The sequence below is a fragment of the Oncorhynchus nerka genome, linkage group LG4, assembly GCF_034236695.1.
Source record: "Oncorhynchus nerka isolate Pitt River linkage group LG4, Oner_Uvic_2.0, whole genome shotgun sequence".
Lineage (NCBI taxonomy): Eukaryota > Metazoa > Chordata > Actinopteri > Salmoniformes > Salmonidae > Oncorhynchus > Oncorhynchus nerka.
In genome coordinates, this window is record NC_088399.1 from 2033265 (window position 1) to 2058151 (window position 24887).

The 24887-nt window shown below is 47.1% G+C and overlaps 1 protein-coding gene across 1 annotated transcript in view; it reads left to right on the plus strand.

Moving 5' to 3' along the window:
* Window positions 1-24887, plus strand: part of LOC115121466 (ciliary neurotrophic factor receptor subunit alpha-like) — a 219896-nt gene that overhangs the window by 166363 nt on the left and 28646 nt on the right. Inside the window, exons 4-6 of the mRNA XM_065017119.1 lie at window positions 3846-4012; window positions 14175-14338; window positions 16747-16936. Coding sequence (XP_064873191.1) covers window positions 3846-4012; window positions 14175-14338; window positions 16747-16936 — 521 coding nt within the window. The remainder of the gene's footprint in view (window positions 1-3845; window positions 4013-14174; window positions 14339-16746; window positions 16937-24887) is intronic.

Consider the following 24887-nt stretch of genomic DNA (forward strand, 5'->3'; position numbering starts at 1 on the left):
CCCCCCATCTATCTTCAGAGCTCGTGCTGCTAGGTGACCTAAACTGGAACATGCTTAACACCCCGGCCATCCTACAATCTAAGCTTGATGCCCTCAATCTCACACAAATTATCAATGAACCTACCAGGTACCTCCCCAAAGCCATAAACTCAGACACCCTCATAGATGTAATCCTAACCAACTTCCCCTCTAAATACACCTCTGCTGTCTTCAATCAGGATCTCAGCGATCACTGCCTCATTGCATATTATATAGGATATTGATCTCATCCCATCAGTAGAGGATGCCTGGTTATTCTTTAAAAGTGCCTTCCTCACCATGCCCCATTCAAGAAATGTAGAACCAGGAACAGATATAGCCCTTGGTTCTCCCCAGACCTGACTGCCCTTAACCAACACAAAAACATCCTATGGCGTTCTGCATTAGCATCAAACAGCCCCCGTGATATGCAGCTGTTCAGGGAAGCTAGAAACCATTATACACAGGCAGTTAGAAAAGCCAAGGCAAGCTTTTTCAAGCAGAAATTTGCTTCCTGCAACACTAACTCAAAAAAGTTCTGGGACACTGTAAAGTCCATGGAGAATAAGAACACCTCCTCCCAGCTGCCCACTGCACTGAAGATAGGAAACACTGTCACCACTGATAAATCCACCATAATTGAGAATTTCAACAAGCATTTTTCTACGGCTGGCCATGCTTTCCACCTGGCTACTCCTACCCCGGTCAACAGCACTGCACCCCCCACAGCTACTCGCCCAAGCCTTCCCCATTTCTCCTTCTCCCAAATCCGTTCAGCTGATGTTCTGATAGAGCTGCAAAATCTGGACCCCTACAAATCAGCCGGGCTAGACAATCTGGACCCTTTCTTTCTAAAATGATCTGCCGAAATTGTTGCCACCCCTATTACTAGCCTGTTCAACCTCTCTTTCGTGTCGTCTGAGATTCCCAAAGATTGGAAAGCAGCTGCGGTCATCCCCCTCTTCAAAGGGGGGGACACTCTTGACCCAAACTGCTACAGACCTATATCTATCCTACCATGCCAATGATGTCGCTCTTGCTGCTGGTGAGTCTCTGATCCACCTCAACGCAGACGACACCATTGTGTATACTTCTGGCCCTTCTTTGGACACTGTGTTAACAACCCTCCAGGCGAGCTTCAATGCCATACAACTCTCCTTCCGTGGCCTCCAATTGCTCTTAAATACAAGTAAAACTAAATGCATGCTCTTCAACCGATCGCTGTCTGCACCTGCCCGCCTGTCCAACACCACTACTCTGGACAGCTCTGACTTAGAATATGTGAACAACTACAAATACTTAGGTGTCTGGTTAGACTGTAAACTCTCCTTCCAGACTCACATCAAACATATCCAATCCAAAGTTAAATCTAGAATTGGCTTCCTATTTCGCAACAAAGCATCCTTCACTCATGCTGCCAAACATACTCTTGTAAAACTGACCATCCTACCAATCCTCGACTTCGGCGATGTCATTTACAAAATAGCCTTCAATACCCTACTCAATAAATTGGATGCAGTCTATCACAGTGCCATCCGTTTAGTCACCAAAGCCCCATATACTACCCACCATTGCGACCTGTACGCTCTCGTTGGCTGGCCCTCGCTTTATACTCATCGCCAAACCCACTGGCTCCAGGTCATCTACAAGATTCTGCTAGGTAAAGTCCCCCCTTATCTCAGCTTGTTGGTCACCATAGCAGCACCCACCTGTAGCAGGCGCTCCAGCAGGTATATCTCTCTGGTCACCCCCAAAACCAATTCTTCCTTTGGCCGCCTCTCCTTTCAGTTCTCTGCTGCCAATGACTGGAACAAACTACAAAAAGCTCTGAAACTGGAAACACTTATCTCCCTCACTAGCTTTAAGCACCAGCTGTCAGAGCAGCTCACAGATTACTGCACCTGTACATAGCCTGTACATCTATAATTTAGCCCAAACAACTACCTCTTTCCCAACTGTATTTAATTAATTTATTTATTTTGCTCCTTTGCACCCCATTATTTCTATCTCTACTTTGCACATTCTTCCTCTGCAAATCTACCATTCCAGTGTTTTACTTGCTATATTGTATTTACTTCGCCACCATGGCCTTTTTTTGCCTTTACCTCCCTTATCTCACCTCATTTGCTCACATTGTATATAGACTTATTTTTCTACTGTATTATTGACTGTACGTTTGTTTATTCCATGTGTAACTCTGTGTTGTTGTTTGTGTCGAACTGCTTTGCTTTATCTTGGCCAGGTCGCAATTGTAATGAGAACTTGTTCTCAACTAGCCTACCTGGTTAAATAAAGGTGAAATAAAAAATAAAAAAATAAAATAACAACCCACACTACAACCCACACTCTGAGCCTCATTAACAACCACTCCTATAGAGATCTGAGAAAGCCCTTCAGCACCCTGGTTCAGAGGCCCTTAGGTACTGACAACACCAAAATCACCATGGCTGAATTTTGTTTTGGAAAACAGTTGCAGTGTGAAGGAAGTTTTCAAGACTTCAACTCCTTCTGTAATATAAGACATATATTTTGTAACATTTTGTAACATAATAAGACATATCCTTCTCTAACATAATAAGACAACATCTCCTTCCCCAAAATAATAAGACAACATCTCCTTCACTAACATAAGACAACATCTCCTTCTCTAACATAAGACAACATCTCCTTCTCTAACATAAGACAACATCTCCTTCTCTAACATAATAAGACAAACATAAGACAACATCTCCTTCACTAACATAAGACAACATCTCCTTCACTAACATAAGACAACATCTCCTTCTCTAACATAAGACAACATCTCCTTCACTAACATAAGACAACATCTCCTTCTCTAACATAATAAGACATCTCCTTCTCTAACATAATAAGACATCTCCTTCTCTAACATAATAAGACAACATCTCATTCACTAACATAATAAGACAACATCTCCTTCCCCAACATAATAAGACAACATCTCCTTCTCTAACATAATAAGACAACATCTCCTTCACTAACATAAGACAACATCTCCTTCACTAACATAAGAAAACATCTCCATCTCTAACATAATAAGACATATCCTTCTCTAACATAATAAGACATCTCCTTCTCTAACATAATAAGACACCATCTCCTTCACTAACATAAGACAACATCTCCTTCCCCAACATAATAAGACATCTCCTTCTCTAACATAATAAGACAACATCTCCTTCTCCAACATAACAAGAGATCTCCTTCTCTAACATAACAAGATAACATCTCCTTCTCTAACATAACAAGATAACATCTCCTTTTCTAACATAATAAGACATCTCCTTTTCTAACATAATACGACAACATCTCCTTCTGTAACATAATAAGACATATCCTTCTCTAACATAATAAGACAACATCTCCTTCTGTAACATAATAAGACATCTCCTTCTCTAAAATAATAAGACATCTCCTTCTCTAACATAATAAGACAACACCTCATTCTGTAACATAATAAGACATCTCCTTCTCTAACATAATAAGAAAACATCTCCTTCTCTAACATAATATTACATCTCCTTCTCTAACATAATAAGACATCTCCTTCTCTAACATAATAAGACAACATCTCCTTCCCCAACATAATAAGACATCTCCTTCTCCAAATAATAAGACAACATCTCCTTCTCTAACATAATAAGACATCTCCTTCTCCAAATAATAAGACAACATCTCCTTCTCTAACATAGTAAGACAACACCTTCTCTAACATAATAAGACACCATCTCTCTGTCATCCTCCCTCCTCTCTGTCATCTTCCCCTTCTGTTGTTCTCTCTCGCTCTCTCCTCTCTCTCCTCTCAGACACAACCAGGAGTCCCTAGAAGTAACAAGGGATGTGGTCCATAAGAACCGCTGCCACGTTCTGTTCCCTGAGGTGTTCAGTAGCTACCCCTACAGAGTCAACGTTACAGCTGTCAACGCCCTGGGAAAAGCCTCCACCACCATCACCTTTGAAGAGATCAACATAGGTACGTAGACCATGGTTGTTTTTGTTGTATCGCAGGCTGTGTCAACCTTGATGTCAACTCACCTCACCAGCCAAATATCACTCAGAACAACCTGTCCTATCAGGCTGTGTCAACCTTGATGTCAACTCACCTCACCAGCCAAATATCACTCAGAACAACCTGTCCTATCAGGCTGTGTCAACCTTGATGTCAACTCACCTCACCAGCCAAATATCACTCAGAACAACCTGTCCTATCAGGCTGTGTCAACCTTGATGTCAACTCACCTCACCAGCCAAATATCACTCAGAACAACCTGTCCTATCAGGCTGTGTCAACCTTCACATCACAGCAGTCATTGTTTATTTTATAGCCAACTCTCTACAACAGCAACCTGCAGGCAGCCTAATTATATTTTCTTTAAACTCATTAGGACAGACGACAGAAGTTTGTTAGGACAGACAGCATATGTCAGTCATCATTAATAGTCGTTAATAGTCGTTCCCACAGGGAATAGCGAGCCATTTGGGACAGACTCAGAGGTCTGGAAGGGATGAGAGAGCCAAGCCTACAGTATGGGTTCGTAGCTTCAACCCCCGCAGCACACAAGCACAAACTGATTAATGGACTGGTGAATTTATATTTTTTTTATCTTGCTTTGTCTGCTCTTTTCAGTATTATGTATATCTCTGATCAGCTACCCAGGAAAGGGCTGAAAACAGCCCATGTTAATATATGTAGCCTTAGAAATAAGGTTCATGAAATGATAATTCCTTTGATGATACATCAGTAGCAATACAAGGATATAAAGCGACAGGAATGCTTTTTTTTCATTTTACCTTTATTTAACCAGGCAAGTCAGTTAAGAACAAATTCTTATTTTCAATGACGGCCTGGGAACAGTGGGTTAACTGCCTGTTCAGGGGCAGAACGACAGATTTGTACCGTGTCAGCTCGGGGGTTTGAACTTGCAAACTTCCGGATACTAGTCCAACGCTCTAACCACTAGGCAACCCTGCCACCCGGGGGAGGTGTTGCTATATATATTCAGAGCCATATCCCTGTAATGCTTAGAGGAGATCTTATGTTAAGTGTTATTGATGTGTTGTGGTTGCAGGTTCACTAGGCACATCTGAAGGAAACAGATGAATAGAGGAACATCTGAAGGAAGGAAACAGACGATGAATAGAGGGACATGTGAAGGAAGGAAACAGACGATGAACAGAGGAACATGTGAAGGAAGGAAACAGATGATTAACAGAGGAACATGTGGCGCTCCGGTACAGCTTGCCGTGCGGTAGCAGAGAGAACCATCTGTGGCTAGGGTCGCTGGAGTCTTTGGCCATTTTTATGGCCTTCTTCTGACACCGGCTGGTGTAGAGGTCCTGGATGGCAGAAGCTTGGCCCAGTGATGTAATGGGCAGTACTACGTACCGTCTGTAGTTCCTTGGTGTAGAGGTCCTGGATGGCAGAAGCTTGGCCCAGTGATGTAATGGGCAGTACTACGTACCGTCTGTAGTTCCTTGGTGTAGAGGTCCTGGATGGCAGAAGCTTGGCCCAGTGATGTAATGGGCCGTACACATTACCCTCTGTAGCTCCTTGAGGTTGTAGGTCGAGCAGTTGCCATACCAGGCAGCATGCTCTCAATTTAAGCTCTCTGCCAACATCAGATATGTCTATGTCCTGGGAAATGTTCGCGTTAGCCTACGTTAGCTCAAACATCACGGATCCGCCCCTTTTTCTTAAATTGTCGCCTAAAATGACATTCCCAAATTTAACTGCCTGCAGCTCAGGCCCTGAATCAAGGATATGCAAATTCTTGGTACACTTTTAAGTTTGTGGAAATGTGAAAGGAATGTAGGAGAAAATATCACATTAGATCTGGTAAAAGATAATACAAAGAAAAATAAAACGTTATTTTGTATTTGTTTTGTACCATCTTTGAAATGCAAGAGAAAGGCCATAATGTATTATTCCAGCCCAGCAATTTAGATTTTGGCCACTAGATGGCAGCAATGTATGTGCAACGTTTTAGACTGATCCCAATCAACCATTGTATTTCTGTTAAAAAAATTGTATCAAGAATGTGCCTGATTTGTTTATAAATAACTTTTCATGTTCAAAATGGTGCTCTCTCTCAAACAATAGCATGGTATTATTTCAATGTCATAGCTACTGTAAATTGGATAAGTCTTACTCACATCGGCTACTGCGAGCGTGATCACAGAGTCATCAGGAACAGCTGGTGCTCTCATGCATGCTTCAGTGTTGTTTACCTCAAAGAATGCATAGAAGTAATTGAACTTGTCTGGTAGGCTCGTGTTACTGGGCAGTTCAGTGCTGGAGTCAGTGCAGTAAGATTCAATCTTAGTCCTGTATTAATGCTTTGGATTGTTTGATGGTATGTTTGAGGGCATAGCGGGATTTCTTATAAGCGTCTGGGTTAGAGTCCCGCTCCTTGAATGTGGCAGCTCTATGCTTTAGCTCAGCGCGGATGTTGGCTGTAATCCACGGCTTCTGGTTTGTGTATGCAAAACAGTCCTGTAGCTTAGCATTTGCATCATCTGACCACTTCCGTATTGAGCGAGTCACTAGTACTTCCTGCTTTAGTAGGCATCAGGAGGATAGAATTATGGTCAGATTTGCCAAATGGAGGGCAAGGGAGAGCTTTGTACGTGTCTCTGTGTGTGGAATAAAGGTGGTCTAGTGTTTTTTCAGCATCGGGTTGTGGTGGTAAATAGAAAATACGAAAATATAGATGAAATTTTGCTATAAATAATGTGGTCTACAGTTTATCATGAGACACTCTACCTCAGGCGAGCAAAACGTTGATAAATCGTCCTTAATATTAGATTTTTCACACCAGCTGTTGACAAATAGACACAGACCTCCACCCTTGTTTTACAAGAGGCATCCGTTCTATCTTGCCGATGCATGGAAAACCCAGCCAACTGTATATTATCTATGTTGTCGTTCAGCCGCCACTCTGTGAAACATAAGATATTACAGTTTTTAAATATCCCGTTGGTAAGATAGTCTTGAACGAAGCTCATCCAGTTTATTCTCCAGTGATTGCACGTTGGCCAATAAGGCGGATGGTAGAGGCGGGTTACCCAATCACAGATGAACTCTCACAAGGTACCTGGACCTGCGTCCCCTGTATCGCTGTCTTTTCTTTATGCTAATGACAATGATTTGGGCCTGGTCCGGTATCAGCAGTAAATCCTTTGCCTACGACACGTTAAAGAAAAAATCTTTGTCCAGTTCGACGTGAGTAATCGCTTTTCTGACATCCAGAAGCTCTTTTCAGTTGTAATAGATGGTGGCAGAAACATTGTGTACAAAATAAGTTACAACGCAAAAGCAAAAAAACGCAAAAAAAAAACGCAAAAAAACACAACACAGTTGGTTAGGAGCCCGTAAAACGGTAGCCATCACCTCCGGCACCAATGTTTCAGCTATCAGCCCATTGTCTGAATTTTTCAGCTATCAGCCCATCACCTGCATGTTTCAGCTACCAGCCCATCACCTGCATGTTTCAGCTATCAGCCCATCACCTGCATGTTTCAGCTATCAGCCCATCAGCTGAATGTTTCAGCTATCAGTCCATCAGCTGAATGTTTCAGCTATCAGCCCATCATCTGAATGTTTCAGCTATCAGCCCATCAGCTGAATGTTTCAGCTATCAGCCCATCATCTGAATGTTTCAGCTATCAGCCCATCAGCTGAATGTTTCAGCTATCAGTCCATCATCTGGAGGTTTCAGCTATCAGCCAGTAAGCTGAATGTTTCAGCTATCAGCCCATCAGCTGAATGTTTCAGCTATCAGCCCATCATCTGAATGTTTCAGCTATCAGTCCATCATCTGGAGGTTTCTAAAGTAATACTGAATACAAAGTGTTTTGTTTAGGGCAATTCCAATACAACACATTACTGAGAAGCACCCCTCATATTTTCAAGCATAGTGGTGGCTGAATCATGTTATGGATATGCTTGCAATCGTTAAGGACTGGGGAGTTTTTAAGGGTAAAAAAATAAATAGAATTTAGTTTAGCACAGGAAAAATCCTAGAGGAAAACCTGGTTAAGTCTGCTTTCCACAAGACAGAATACGGTTTGCAACTGCACATGGGGACAAAGATCGTACTTTTTGGAGAAATGTCCTCTGGTCTGATTGTCAGGATTTGGCCAGGGTTGTTCCGGTTTTTGGTCACTAGATGCCCCCATTGTGCCTTTTGACCTTTTGTTTTCCCTTGATCCCCATTATCCCACCTGTGCCTCGTTTCCCCTGGCATTGTATTTAAACCCTTTGTTTTCTCAGTCCTTTGCTCAGTGTTTGTATGTTAGCACCCAGCCCTAATATTCTGTTAACTCTTGTTGATCCCGGTAGATGCTCTTGTGGAATTCTGTTTTTTTGTTCATTTATTTTTTTGAGTATCTTTTGAGGCTTTTTGTGCTATACCTACCACCTTGTGGATTTACCTTTTTGTCTTGGAGGATTACCTTTGTTCTTCCAAATGGACATGTGTTCCTGAAGGACTTCACTTTTGGCTAAATTAAATACACCAAAGTCTCAAGTACTGGAGTGACCATGTCTGCCTCATCTTCTGGGTTCTGCCGAAATTTTGTGGCTCAGAACTGAAAGTGACTGTTTCTCACTCCGGAGACCCTGACTCAGTTAATCAGGGTCCTGACAGAAACACAGAGCCAAAATGAACCCAGAGGCAAGTTCCCAGGAATGCTGTCCCACCACCAGGAGACTGTCCAATGCCACGGTTAAACAATTTGGCAGCAAAAGGCTTAATGGCTAGACATTCTCATCTTCTGTCGGAGATGTGACTTGAATAAAAGCAGATATCTGATCGATTTTTTTCGGCAACAGTTCTGACAGTAAACTGATTCACGTATTTGGCAGTTAACCCTCTGGCTGAACTGTACCTCCCCAACGGTTCTTAGGTGATCCAAGTGATGTGAACCCCAACCCATTTCTCTCCCTGTAGCTGCAACCAGTCGTTCCCCACCGACCGGGTGGATCGCCATCCCATCACCCAGCAACGGAAAAAGCCCTGGCCTGGGTCACTGCTGTGTGGGATGCCCATAGTTCCTGGCCTGTGTAGAAACCTGCCTTTGTTGAGGAATTCAAACGAGTGTTTCAACCCCCAAGCAGTGGTCCTGACTCAGCCAAACAGCCCTTCTCTCACTACTGGTAGCAGGGTGAATGGACTAGTATCCAGTTCCGCACGGTGGCAGCAGCTGATGGTTGAACAACGAGAAAGATCACCTTGTGCTTTCTGAAAGGCCTTTCCGACAGTTCCAAGATGAACTGGCCATTCATCTCAACCACCAGGACATTACCATTCATCTCAATACCAATGCATTACCATCTCTCAATAGAATCAACCGTTCATCCAATACCAATGCATTCCCAGCATCTCGAGTACCCATGCATTATCCCGCTCATCTCAATACCAATGCATTACCATTCATCTCAGGCTGAGAGAGACCAATGCATGAGGAGCGACGCTGTCTTACCATTCATCTCAAACCAATGCATTACCATTCCACGTGTCCCGGGCTCCAGGGAATTACCATTCATCTCAAGACCAGGTGGGAACTGTAACGGGAAAGATACCATTCATCTCAATCCAACTGCATTCCAGTCACCTCAATACCAATGCTTCACCTTCATAGCCTTGGTTAGACTGAGTTCTGCCATGGAGCCGCAGGTAACTTCATGGATGGTTCTGGGTAAGGAGAATGGCGTTCCCTTTGAACCTACTAAGTGACTCACAGGGTTACTTCCTTGGATGGAAGCCCTTTGATCTGGACTTGTCACTCATGTCACTACCTCCTGGACTTTCAGTTTCACAAAACAAGGAATTGATGAACTTTCATTTGATCTCGTGTTCCGAGTTCTGTGTCCTTGGATACCCCTGGCACACAGCCAAACCTGACATCGACTGGTCTTGGGCACTATCAAGCAGTGTCATAGACTCTACATGTAAAATGCTGGCCCATGTTGACTACCGATCTTTAGAATCCATCGACCTGACCCGAGTGTCCTTTAGGTGTTGAATCATTCTTGACACTCAAACTGGTATTTGTGTAAACAGAGGGCCACCATGCTACCACCCCATAGACCTTATGATTGCCCCATCGAACTGTTTGGCACTTGCTACCATAGGGGTCGGATCTTTCCCTATCTTGCCACCCGAACGAGCTGCTATGGATTTCTCTGACTACCATACCCCGTTCAAGGCACTTCATCAAGGACGCTCTGAAGCTAGGCCTTGTCCATCCCTTTCCTTGCAGGCGGGAGCAATATGTATTGTTTTTTGGTTTGGTTTGGATCCTCCATTCCCACATTTTCACATTATTTGACTCAATGCCAAAACCGTTCTGGTGGTCCCGCTATTCCACAGCCTTCCAGGAAGCAGTTGTGACGGTACCTGAGAGCAGCAGCCCATCTTGTGCGGATCAGACCTGGTGACGACCGCGTTCAACGCCTACTGGTCACTATGAATACTTGGTGATGCCCTTCGGTTGACCAACGCCCCAGCGGTGTTCCAAGCGCTCATAAACGATGTGCTTAGGGATATGCTTAACATATTTGTGTTTGTTTACTTGGATGACATCCTCATCTTTTCGAGCTCTCTTCAAGAACACACAAAGCATGTCAGACAAGTACTCAAACACCTCCTAGACAGCCATCTGTACGTTAAGCCGGAAAATGTGAATTCCATTCATCCCGAGTACAATTCCTGGGATTTGTAGTGGAACCCGGTCTAGTCCAAATGGACCCCAGGAAGGTAGGGGCGGTAGCGGATTGGCCCACCCCCAAATTCGTTAAGGAAGTTCAGCGTTTGGGCTTCACAAACTTTGTTTTAAGTTCATCAAGAACTTCAGCTTGGTGGCAGCCCCTCTCTCAGCTTTAACCAAGGGTGGCAATGCAAGGTTTTTGTGGGGAAGAGTCAGCTGAGACGGCCTTCCAAGGACTCAAAGGATGGTGCTTTTTGCTCCCATCCTGATACTACCGACTGGATGAACCGTTTGTGGTGGAGGTAGACGCCTCAGAGGTTGGTGTTGGAGCTGTCCTGTCTCAGAGGGGTGAAGACAAGAAGCTTCATCCGTCAGACTTCTCACACCGGCTTACCCCTGAGAGGAACTACGATGGGGGATGCTCCTAGCGGTTAAGATGGCATTGAAGGAATGGAGACACTGCCTCGAAGGGGCTTCTCACCCGCTTCAAGTGATTACGGACCACAAAAGGTGGAGTTATCCAGCAGGCGAAGCGGTTGAACTCTAGACAAGCTTCTCTCTGATGGTCTCTTCAATCGATTCCAGTTTATCCTCACCTATCGACAGGGTCGAAGAACTCAAACCGGATGCCCTGTCCCGAGTTACGCTCCTGCCATTCGAGATGACACGGACATGCCTGTCCTTCCTGCTGCTAAGATGGTGGCTCCGATTGGTGTGTTTCAGGTTGAGGATACCGTGAGACGAGCTCGGCTATCGAACCGGAACCGAAAGGGGGTCCTGAATCGGTTGTTTATCCCAAGGCAGTGTCAGACTCAGGTCCTTCTGTGGGGGCACCCTCTGCCTCACCTGTCACCCAGGCGTAGGTCGCACCTGGAGTTCATCCAGCGTAAGTTCTGGTGGCCTACCATAAGAGAAGACGTGCCTCTTTCGTGAATGCCTGCCCCGTGTGCTGCCAGGGCAAATCTTCTCACCTCCGCCCTCAAGGACTCCTTCACCCTTTACCTATTCCCCACAGACCCTGGTCCCATATCTCGTTGGACTTTATTACTGGCCTTCCTCCATCCCATGGCATACTACTATCCTAGTCATAATCGACAGGTTTTCAAAGGCGGCCAGGTTCGTCCCTCTGACTAAGTTACCTTCTGCCAAGGAGACGGCTGAGTTGGTAATTAATCATGTGTTCTGAGTCTTCGGCATTCCTCAAGATATGGTTTCTGACAGAGGTCCCCAGTTCGCCTCAAGGTTTTGGAAGGCCTTCTGCCAACTCATGGGTACTTCTGCCAGTCTATCTTCAGGGTACCATCCGAGTCCAACGGCCAAACAGAGAGGATGAATCAAGAGCTGGAAGCCACCCTCCGATGTATGACCCAAAACCCGTCCACATGGTCCTCCTTCATTGTTTGGGCCGAGCAGGAACCGCACAACACCTTGCGCTCCTCCTCCACTGGTATGTCCCCGCACGAGTGTCAGTTTGGCTATGCCCCTCCATTGTTCCCTGACCAGGAGGCAGAAGTCAGAGTGCCTTCAGCCTTGAAGTTCGTCAGACCACTGTCGGCTTATGTGGAGGAAGACCCGTCTTAAACTTATGCCCTCACAGAGGTACCCAACAAGCCAAGCAGAAACCGCCGTCCCGGGCCTACCCTGCGCCCCTAACCCCAGAGATCTGGCTCCACCACAAGAGACTTACCACTACGGGTGGAGTCTCCAAGCTGTCCCAAAATACATCGGTCCCTTTATGTTGCCAGGAGAGGAACCAGTTTCTTATCGCCTACACTTACCCAGATCCCTAAGATTAATCCCACATTTCCACCACCTTATTAAAACCTGTTGTTTTTTCTCCCCTGTCCCGGCAGACAGACCACCCTCCGCCTCGTGTCATTGGAGGCCAGCCGAGCTTAACCACCGGGCCATCGGATACTGATTCCCAAACCCCTCCACCACCAGCAGGTCCTGGCAGTATCTGGTGGACTGGGAAGGCTACGGTCCCGAGGAGCGCCTCCTGGGTTCCTGCCAAAGACATACTGGACCCAAACAGACCTCACCACCGAGTTCAGGGCTCCCACCCTGAGAGAGCTGGTAGGACCCTGTCAAAGCCCTAACCTAACAGGGATTCTGTCACCCAGGGTTGTTCCGGTTTTTGGTCACTAGATGCCCCCATTGTGCCTTTTGACCTTTTGTTTTCCCTTGATCCCCATTATTATTTGCACCTGTGCCTCGTTCCCTGATTGTATTTAAACCCTTTGTTTTCCTCAGTCCTTTGCTCAGCCTTTGTAGCCCAGCACCCAGCCCTAGTATTCTGTTAACTCTTGTTGATCCCGCCTGGATGCTCTTGTGGAATCCTGTTTTTTTGTTCTTGTTTATTTATTTTTTGAGTATCTTTTGAGGCTTTTTGTGCTATATCTACCACCTTGTGGATTTACCTTTTTTTGTCTTGGAGGATTACCTTTGTTCTTGTGGAAACCCACCCCCTCAGGTTCTGGAGTTACATGTGTTCCTGAAGGACTTCACTTTTTACTAATTAAATACACCCTCAGCTGCTGTGTCTGCCTCATCTTCTGGTTTCTGCCGACTATTCGTGGCTGAGTTGGTTAAGTGACTGTTTCTCACTCCGGAGACCCGGGTTCGTAACCGTGTCCTGACACTGATGAAGCAAAAATAGAACTGTTTGGCCATAATGACCATCGTTTTGTTTGGAGGAAACAGGGGGAGGCTTGCAAGCCGAAGAACACATCCCAAATGTGAAGCACGGGGGTGGCAGCATCATGTTGTGGGGGTGCTTTGCTGCAGGAGGGACTGGTGCACTTCACAAAATAGATGGCTTCATGAGGAATAGATGGCATCATGAGGAAAAGTACGTGGATATACTGGAGCAACATCTCAAGACATCAGTCGAGCAACATCAGGAAGTTAAAGATTGGTCGCAAATGGGTCTTCCAAATGGACAATGACCCCAAACATACTTCCAAAGTTGTGGCAAAATGGCTTAAGGACAACAAAGTCAAAGTATTGGAGTGACCATCACAAAGCCCAGACGTCAATCCTATAGAAATTTTGTGGCAGAACTGAAAAAGCGTGTGCGAGCAAGGAGGCCTACAAACCTGACTCAGTTATATCAGCTCTGTGAGGAAGAATGGGCCAAAATTCACCCAATTTATTGAGGGAAGCTTGTGGAAGGCTACTCAAAATGTTTGACCCAAGTTAAACAATTTATAGGCAATGCTATAAAATGCTAATTGAGTGTATTTAAACTTCTGACCTACTGGGAGTGTGAATAAATGAATAAAAGCTGAAATAAATATTTTTTTCTACTATTATTCTGACATTAAACTGAGTTTAAATGTATTTGGCTAAGGTGTGTACATTTCTGACAACTGTATATATTTTATTGTGGTGATGTGAACCCCAACCCATTTCTCTCCCTGTAGTGAAACCAGACCCCCCTGAAAGGGTGGTGGCCACTCCCATCCCCAGCAACGTGCGTCGTCTGGAGGTCACCTGGAATAGCCCTTCTACCTGGCCTGATGTAGAAACCTTCCCCCTGAAGTACTTCCTACGATACAGACCCCTCATCAGAGACCAGTGGCAACACGTGAGTCAGAGCCTTTCTATCACTACTGTAGTAGCAGGGTGAATGTAGTATCTACACTGTCTACTATATCTACACTGTATGTTGAACAATGTGAAAGATCACCTTTCCTTTATACAGTCTGCAGTTCCAATGCATTACCATTCATCTCAATACCAATGCATTACCATTCATCTCAATACCAATGCATTACCATTCATCTCAATACCAATGCATTACCATTCATCTCAATACCAATGCATTACCATTCATCTCTACCAATGCATTATTCATCCAATGCATACCAATGCATTTCATCTAATACCAGATGAATCCTGCCTAAATTATACTGAGTTTCATCTCAATACCAATGCATGATGCCCCTATAGATCAGAGTTCTCATGATGCCCTGATCCCTCCATCACTGGTTTAATGTGTTTGCAGAATGTTAGTGTACGCATTGATTATACTACAGAGGACAGGGCTCACATTTCTTCCTGGACAGTAGACTGTATAGTTGATATATGAAGTCGTGAACTAGGTGGGACGTCGATGGAATATTCGCCAAACTCTCATAAAACCCATGAAATGTGTCTTGAACATGAATATCGTATGTTGCCAACGTTCTGTGTGTTTGGTCGGACACTACATCCGAATACTGAGTTCCACTCCCCTTTGTGCCCTCAGAACATCAGGTCATAGACTCTACAAGGTGTCGAAAGCGTTCCACAGGGATGCTGGCCCATGTTGACTACAATGCTTCAGAAAAGTTGTGTCAAGTTGGCTGGATGTCCTTTAGGTGGTGAATCATTCTTGACACACAGGAAACTGTTGAGTGTGTAAAAACCCAGCAGTGTTGCAGTTCTTGACACAATCTAACCAGTGCGCCTGGCACCTACTACCATACCCCGTTCAAAGGCACTTCAATATTTTGCCTTGCAGTATTCAGTGACTGAAGTTCTTCAATCGTTTCTCTCTTCTTCTTCTCTCTAGGTTGGAACCATCCTTTCCTTGCAGTATTCAATGACACTCAATATGTATTGTTTGTTTGTTGTTTGTTTGTTTTAATCCTCCATTCCCACATTTTCACATTATTTGATCAATGAAAAACCTTTGGTTCTGGTGGTCCGGCTATTCGTCATGTCAGGGGAAGTGGTGACGGTATGAGAGCAGCAGCCTGCTATTCGTCATGTCAGGGGACGGTAGAGAAACAGCAGCCTGCTATTCGTCATGTCAGGGGAAGTGGTGACGGTATGAGAGCAGCAGCCTGCTATTCGTCATGTCAGGGAAGTGGTGACGGTATGAGAGCAGCAGCCTGCTATTCGTCATGTCAGGGGAAGTGGTGACAGCAGCCTGCTATTCGACCATCATGTCAGGGGAAGTGGTGACGGTATGAGAGCAGCAGCCTGCTATTCGTCATGTCAGGGGAAGTGGTGACGGTATGAGAGCAGCAGCCTGAGAGCAGAGTGTTGAAACTACACGTTGTTTTGTTCACAGACAGGTGTAGAACTGGTTATTTCCAGTGTAATAGTGTTTCCCTAAAGGAGATTTGTTTTCTCCATAATGGGTTGAAGTGCCTCTACTAATGCTGACCATGTGGTCCACATCAGCAGTGATCCTCAGTATTGTTAGTTCGTTGTTGTGTCATTTATTACATCACTTTGTTTTAATCAATAATAGCACACTTCCTGTGTTTCTACCTCTTCTTTCTGATTGGCTGTCTGGTGCTTCTCTCTGATTGGTGTGTTTCAGGTGGAGTTGTCAGACAGTACGGCCCACACCATAACGGATGGTGCTTCTCTCTGATTGGTGTGTTTCAGGTGGAGTTGTCAGACAGTACGGCCCACACCATAACGGATGGTGCTTCTCTCTGATTGGTGTGTTTCAGGTGGAGTTGTCAGACAGTCCGGCCCACACCATAACGGATGGTGCTTCTCTCTGATTGGTGTGTTTCAGGTGGAGTTGTCAGACAGTACGGCCCACACCATAACGGATGGTGCTTCTCTCTGATTGGTGTGTTTCAGGTGGAGTTGTCAGACAGTACGGCCCACACCATAACGGATGGTGCTTCTCTCTGATTGGTGTGTTTCAGGTGGAGTTGTCAGACAGTACGGCCCACACCATAACGGATGGTGCTTCTCTCTGATTGGTGTGTTTCAGATGGAGTTGTCAGACAGTACGGCCCACACCATAACGGATGGTGCTTCTCTCTGATTGGTGTGTTTCAGGTGGAGTTGTCAGACAGTACGGCCCACACCATAACGGATGGTGCTTCTCTCTGATTGGTGTGTTTCAGGTGGAGTTGTCAGACAGTACGGCCCACACCATAACGGATGGTGCTTCTCTCTGATTGGTGTGTTTCAGGTGGAGTTGTCAGACAGTACGGTCCACACCATAACGGATGGTGCTTCTCTCTGATTGGTTTGTTTCAGGTGGAGTTGTCAGACAGTACGGCCCACACCATAACGGATGCGTACGCAGGGAAGGAGTACATCGTCCAGGTGGCGGCTAAGGACATGGAGATCGGCACCTGGAGTGACTGGAGCGTCGCGGTGCACGCTACCCCCTGGATGGACAAACCCCAACAGATCCCCTCCACCACCGAGCAGGAACCGCTCCTCGGTACGTACCCCAACCCTGACCCAAACCCGAACCCCAACAGATCCCCTCCACCACCGAGCAGGAACCGCTCCTCGGTACGTACCCTGACCCAAACCCTAACCCCAACAGATCCCCTCCACCACCGAGCAGGAACCACTCCTCGGTACGTACCCCAACCCTGACCCAAACCCGAACCCCAACAGATCCCCTCCACCACCGAGCAGGAACCACTCCTCGGTACGTACCCTGACACAAACCCTAACCCAAACAGATCCCCTCCACCACCGAGCAGGAACCACTCCTCGGTACGTACCCTGACCCAAACCCTAATGTAAACAGATCCCCTCCACCACCGAGCAGGAACCACTCTTCGGTACGTACCCTGACCCAAACCCTAATGTAAACAGATCCCCTCCACCACCGAGCAGGAACCACTCCTCGGTACGTACCCCAACCCTGACCCAAACCCTAACGTAAACACATCCCCTCCACCACCGAGCAGGAACCACTCCTCGGTACGTACTCCAACCCTGACCCAAACCCTAACCCAAACAGATCCCCTCCACCACCGAGCAGGAACCACTCCTCGGTACGTACTCCAACCCTGACCCAAACCCTAACCCAAACAGATCCCCTCCACCACCGAGCAGGAACCACTCCTCGGCCTATCACTCCAACCCTGACCCAAACCCTAACCCAAACAGATCCCTCCACCACCGAGCAGGAACCACTCCTCGGTATCCCACCTATCACCAACCCTGACCCAAACCCAACCCAAACAGATCCCTCCACCACCGATCACCATAGACAGGAACCACTCCTCTCTCAGTCCCACCTATCACCATAGTAGCTCTTAAACCCACCCCTGACCCAAACCCACCATAACCCAAACAGATCCCCTCCACCACCGAGCAGGAACCACTCCTCGGTCCCACGTAGCTCTCCAACCCTGACCCAAACCCTAACCCAAACAGATCCCCTCCACCACCGAGCAGGAACTGCTCCTCAGTATGTAGCCATTACAACACACCCTCTTCGGAGGACACATTTTGGATATTTTTTCAGCTTTTCTGCTACATACATTTTACATACATGGTAATTTTAACAATAATACAATAATACATTAACAAACAAAGCTCTTTAATCCCACCCCCTCAGCCTCTCTCAGCCCATCCCACCTATCACCATAGACATTAGCTCTTAAAACCCACCCCTCAGCCTCTCTCAGCCCATCCCACCTATCACCATAGACCTTAGCTCGTAAACCCACCCCTCAGCCTCTCTCAGCCCATCCCACCTATCACCATAGACCTTAGCTCTTAAAACCCACCCCCTCAGCCTCTCTCAGCCCATCCCACCTATCACCATAGACCTTAGCTCTTAAAACCCACCCCCTCAGCCTCTCTCAGCCCATCCCACCTATCACCATAGACCTTAGCTCTTAAAACCCACCCCCTCAGCCTCTCTCAGCCCATCCCACCTATCACCATAGACCTTAGCTCTTAAAACCCACCCCTCAGCCTCTCTCAGCCCATCCCACCTATCACCATAGACCTTAGCTCTTAAAACCCACCCCTCAGCCTCTCTCAGCCCATCCCACCTATCACCATAGACCTTAGCTCTTAAAACCCACCCCCTCAGCCTCTCTCAGCCCATCCCACCTATCACCATAGACATTAGCTCTTAAAACCCACCCCTCAGCCTCTCTCAGCCCATCCCACCTATCACCATAGACATTAGCTCTTAAAACCCACCCCTCAGCCTCTCTCAGCCCATCCCACCTATCACCATAGACATTAGCTCTTAAAACCCACCCCCTCAGCCTCTCTCAGCCCATCCCACCTATCACCATAGACATTAGCTCTTAAAACCCACCCCCTCAGCCTCTCTCAGCCCATCCCACCTATCACCATAGACATTAGCTCTTAAAACCCACCCCCTCAGCCTCTCTCAGCCCATCCCACCTATCACCATAGACATTAGCTCTTAAAACCCACCCCCTCAGCCTCTCTCAGCCCATCCCACCTATCACCATAGACCTTAGCTCTTAAAACCCACCCCCTCAGCCTCTCTCAGCCCATCCCACCTATCACCATAGACATTAGCTCTTAAAACCCACCCCCTCAGCCTCTCTCAGCCCATCCCACCTATCACCATAGACATTAGCTCTTAAAACCCACCCCTCAGCCTCTCTCAGCCCATCCCACCTATCACCATAGACATTAGCTCTTAAAACCCACCCCCTCAGCCTCTCTCAGCCCATCCCACCTATCACCATAGACATTAGCTCTTAAAACCCACCCCCTCAGCCTCTCTCAGCCCATCCCACCTATCACCATAGACCTCAGCTCTTTAATCCCGCCCCTCAGCCTCTCTCAGCCCATCCCACCTATCACCATAGACATTAGCTCTTAAAACCCACCCCCTCAGCCTCTCTCAGCCCATCCCACCTATCACCATAGACATTAGCTCTTAAAACCCACCCCTCAGCCTCTCTCAGCCCATCCCACCTATCACCATAGACATTAGCTCTTAAAACCCACCCCCTCAGCCTCTCTCAGCCCATCCCACCTATCACCATAGACATTAGCTTTTAAACCCACCCCCTCAGCCTCTCTCAGCCCATCCCACCTATCACCATAGACATTAGCTCTTAAAACCCACCCCTCAGCCTCTCTCAGCCCATCCCACCTATCACCATAGACATTAGCTCTTAAAACCCACCCCCTCAGCCTCTCTCAGCCCATCCCACCTATCACCATAGACCTTAGCTCTTAAAACCCACCCCCTCAGCCTCTCTCAGCCCATCCCACCTATCACCATAGACATTAGCTCTTTAAAACCCACCCCCTCAGCCTCTCTCAGCCCATCCCACCTATCACCATAGACATTAGCTCTTAAAACCCACCCCCTCAGCCTCTCTCAGCCCATCCCACCTATCACCATAGACCTTAGCTCTTAAAACCCACCCCTCAGCCATTCTCAGCCCATCCCACCTATCACCATAGACCTCAGCTCTTTAATCCCACCCCTCAGCCACTCTCAGCCCATTCCACCTATCACCATAGACCTCAGCTCTTTAATCCCTCCCCTCAGCCACTCTCAGCCCATCCCACCTATCACCATAGACCTCAGCTCTTTAATCCCACCCCTCAGCCTCTCTCAGACCATCCCACCTATCACCTTAGACCTCAGCTCTTTAATCCCTCCCCTCAGCCTCTCTCAGACCATCCCACCTATCACCTTAGACCTCAGCTCTTTAATCCCACCCCTCAGCCTCTCTCAGCCCATCCCACCTATCACCATAGACCTCAGCGTTATAATCCACCCCCCACCCCCTCAGCCTCTCTCAGCCCATCCCACCTATCACCATAGACCATAGCTCTTAAAACCCACCCCCTCAGCCTCTCTCAGCCCATCCCACCTATCACCATAGACCTTAGCTCTTAAAACCCACCCCCTCAGCCACTCTCAGCCCATCCCACCTATCACCATGGACCTCAGCTCTTTAATCCCACCCCTCAGCCACTCTCAGCCCATCCCACCTATCATCATAGACCTCAGCTCTTATAATCCCTCCCCTCAGCCACTCTCAGACCATCCCACCTATCACCATAGACCTCAGATCTTTAATCCCTCCCCTCAGCCACTCTCAGCCCATCCCACCTATCACCATAAACATCAGCTCTTTAATCCCACCCCTCAGCCACTCTCAGACCATCCCACCTATCACCATAGACCTCAGCTCTTTAATCCCTCCCCTCAGCCACTCTCAGCCCATCCCACCTATCACCATAGACCTCAGCTCTTTAATCCCACCCCTCAGCCTCTCTCAGCCCATCCCACCTATCACCATAGACCTCAGCTCTTTAATCCCACCCCTCAGCCACTCTCAGACCATCCCACCTATCACCATAGACCTCAGCTCTTTAATCCTGCACCTCAGCCACTCTCAGCCCATCCCACCTATCACTATAGACCTCAGCTTTTTAATCCCACCCCTCAGCCACTCTCAGCCCATCCCACCTATCACCATAGACATTAGCTCTTAAAACCCACCCCCTCAGCCTCTCTCAGCCCATCCCACCTATCACCATAGACCTTAGCTCTTAAAACCCACCCCTCAGCCTCTCTCAGCCCATCCCACCTATCACCATAGACCTTAGCTCTTAAAACCCACCCCCTCAGCCTCTCTCAGCCCATCCCACCTATCACCATAGACCTTAGCTCTTAAACCCACCCCCTCAGCCTCTCTCAGCCCATCCCACCTATCACCATGGACCTTAGCTCTTAAAACCCACCCCTCAGCCTCTCTCAGCCCATCCCACCTATCACCATAGACCTTAGCTCTTAAAACCCACCCCCTCAGCCTCTCTCAGCCCATCCCACCTATCACCATAGACCTTAGCTCTTAAAACCCACCCCTCAGCCAGCCCATCCCCTTATCACCATAGACCTCAGCTCTTTAATCAGCCTCTCTCAGCCCATCCCACCTATCACCATAGACATTAGCTCTTAAAACCCACCCCCTCAGCCTCTCTCAGCCCATCCCACCTATCACCATAGACATTAGCTCTTAAAACCCACCCCCTCAGCCTCTCTCAGCCCATCCCACCTATCACCATAGACATTAGCTCTTAAACCCACCCCTCAGCCTCTCTCAGCCCATCCCACCTATCACCATAGACATTAGCTCTTAAAACCCACCCCTCAGCCTCTCTCAGCCCATCCCACCTATCACCATAGACATTAGCTCTTAAAACCCACCCCCTCAGCCTCTCTCAGCCCATCCCACCTATCACCATAGACATTAGCTCTTAAAACCCACCCCCACCCCCTCAGCCTCTCTCAGCCCATCCCACCTATCACCATAGACATTAGCTCTTAAAACCCACCCCTCAGCCTCTCTCAGCCCATCCCACCTATCACCATAGACATTAGCTCTTAAAACCCACCCCCTCAGCCTCTCTCAGCCCATCCCACCTATCACCATAGACCTTAGCTCTTAAAACCCACCCCCCTCAGCCTCTCTCAGCCCATCCCACCTATCACCATAGACATTAGCTCTTAAAACCCACCCCCTCAGCCTCTCTCAGCCCATCCCACCTATCACCATAGACATTAGCTCTTAAAACCCACCCCAGCCTCAGCCTCTCTCAGCCCATCCCACCTATCACCATAGACATTAGCTCTTAAAACCCACCCCCTCAGCCTCTCTCAGCCCATCCCACCTATCACCATAGACATTAGCTCTTAAAACCCACCCCTCAGCCTCTCTCAGCCCATCCCACCTATCACCATAGACCTTAGCTCTTAAAACCCACCCCTCAGCCTCTCTCAGCCCATCCCACCTATCACCATAGACATTAGCTCTTAAAACCCACCCCTCAGCCTCTCTCAGCCCATCCCACCTATCACCATAGACATTAGCTCTTAAAACCCACCCCCTCAGCCTCTCTCAGCCCATCCCACCTATCACCATAGACATTAGCTCTTAAAACCCACCCCTCAGCCTCTCTCAGCCCATCCCACCTATCACCATAGACATTAGCTTTTAAAACCCACCCCCTCAGCCTCTCTCAGCCCATCCCACCTATCACCATAGACCTTAGCTCTTAAAACCCACCCCCTCAGCCACTCTCAGCCCATCCCACCTATCACCATAGACCTCAGCTCTTTAATCCCACCCCTCAGCCACTCTCAGCCCATTCTACCTATCACCATAGACCTCAGCTCTTTAATCCCTCCCCTTCAGCCACTCTCAGCCCATCCCACCTATCACCATAGACCTCAGCTCTTTAATCCCACCCCTCAGCCTCTCTCAGCCCATCCCACCTATCACCATAGACCTCAGCGTTATAATCCACCCCTCAGCCTCTCTCAGCCCATCCCACCTATCACCATAGACCATAGCTCTTAAAACCCACCCCCTCAGCCTCTCTCAGCCCATCCCACCTATCACCATAGACCTTAGCTCTTAAAACCCACCCCCTCAGCCACTCTCAGCCCATCCCACCTATCACCATGGACCTCAGCTCTTTAATCCCACCCCTCAGCCACTCTCAGACCATCCCACCTATCATCATAGACCTCAGCTCTTTAATCCCTCCCCCTCAGCCACTCTCAGACCATCCCACCTATCACCATAGACCTCAGATCTTTAATCCCTCCCCTCAGCCACTCTCAGCCCATCCCACCTATCACCATAAACATCAGCTCTTTAATCCCACCCCTCAGCCACTCTCAGACCATCCCACCTATCATCATAGACCTCAGCTCTTTAATCCCTCCCCCTCAGCCACTCTCAGACCATCCCACCTATCACCATAGACCTCAGATCTTTAATCCCTCCCCCTCAGCCACTCTCAGCCCATCCCACCTATCACCATAAACATCAGCTCTTTAATCCCACCCCTCAGCCACTCTCAGACCATCCCACCTATCACCATAGACCTCAGCTCTTTAATCCCTCCCCTTCAGCCACTCTCAGCCCATCCCACCTATCACCATAGACCTCAGCTCTTTAATCCCACCCCTCAGCCTCTCTCAGCCCATCCCACCTATCACCATAGACCTCAGCTCTTTAATCCAACCCCTCAGCCACTCTCAGACCATCCCACCTATCACCATAGACCTCAGCTCTTTAATCCTGCACCTCAGCCACTCTCAGCCCATCCCACCTATCACTATAGACCTCAGCTTTTTAATCCCACCCCTCAGCCACTCTCAGCCCATCCCACCTATCACCATAGACCTCAGCTCTTTAATCCCTCCCCCTCAGCCACTCTCAGCCCATCCCACCTATCACCATAAACATCAGCTCTTTAATCCCACCCCCTCAGCCACTCTCAGCCCATCCCACCTTTCACAATAAACATCAGCTCTTTAATCCCACCCCTCAGCCACTCTCAGACATCCCACCTATCATCATAGACCTCAGCTCTTTAATCCCTCCCCCTCAGCCACTCTCAGCCCATCCCACCTATCGCCATAGTCCACCCTCATTTGGTTTCCATGTGCTGTATATTTTTCCATTGTGCTGTGATGTTTTACATAATGTTTGAACCTTCCTAATCGTATAGTTTCCACCGATTGTGAGCTAAAGATGAAAACCTTCCCTACAGCTATTATTATATCATTTATTCCAAATCGCCCAATTAACTATTTGTAAGGTTCATTTTCAGTGAATGTTGTGATTTTGTTTCACCATTCCTGAGCCTGTGACCAGAGACAAGCTACATAGGGGCAATACCAGAATAAATGACCTATTGATTATGTCTCTTCACAACAAAATCTACAGAGCTGAGATTGTTTAACGCCCCATATATACTGTACATTATAGCATTCTGTTGGTGGCATGAATTTTGTAAATCATTTAAATAGAAAAACTTGAAGTGTTGAATCAAGTGTTGTTTTTTGTACCATTTCTTAAACCACGTGTCATGGAATCGGTACATCAAAAATATCTTCCCATTTTTTTTGCAAACTGTATGGCTCAGCTGTCAACATTTTGTCCTCAAATGAAAGTGGAATATTTTTATATTTATGCCAGTACCTTTCAGCCAATTTGTATCTTTCATATAGGGCAGGCAAACAAGTTCCCTACCTTCTCCCTTTTCCTCCATGTTTGTGGTACAATCAGTTGGTTGTAACTTTCAGTCACTTATTCATCATAGCCATTGATGGTTATTGCGACTTTACTTGAAGAAACTTGAAAAGTTCTTGAAATGTTCCTGATTGACTGACCTTCATGTCTTAAAGTAATGATGGACTGTCATTTCTCTTTGCTTATTTCAGCTGTTCTTGCCATAATATGGACTTGGTCTTTTTCCAAACATGGCTATCTTCTGTATACCACCTCTACCTTGTCACAACACAACTGATTGGCTCAAACGCATTAAGAAGGAATGGAATTCCACAAATTATTTTTTATCAAGGCACACCTGTTAATTGAAATGCATTCCAGGTGACT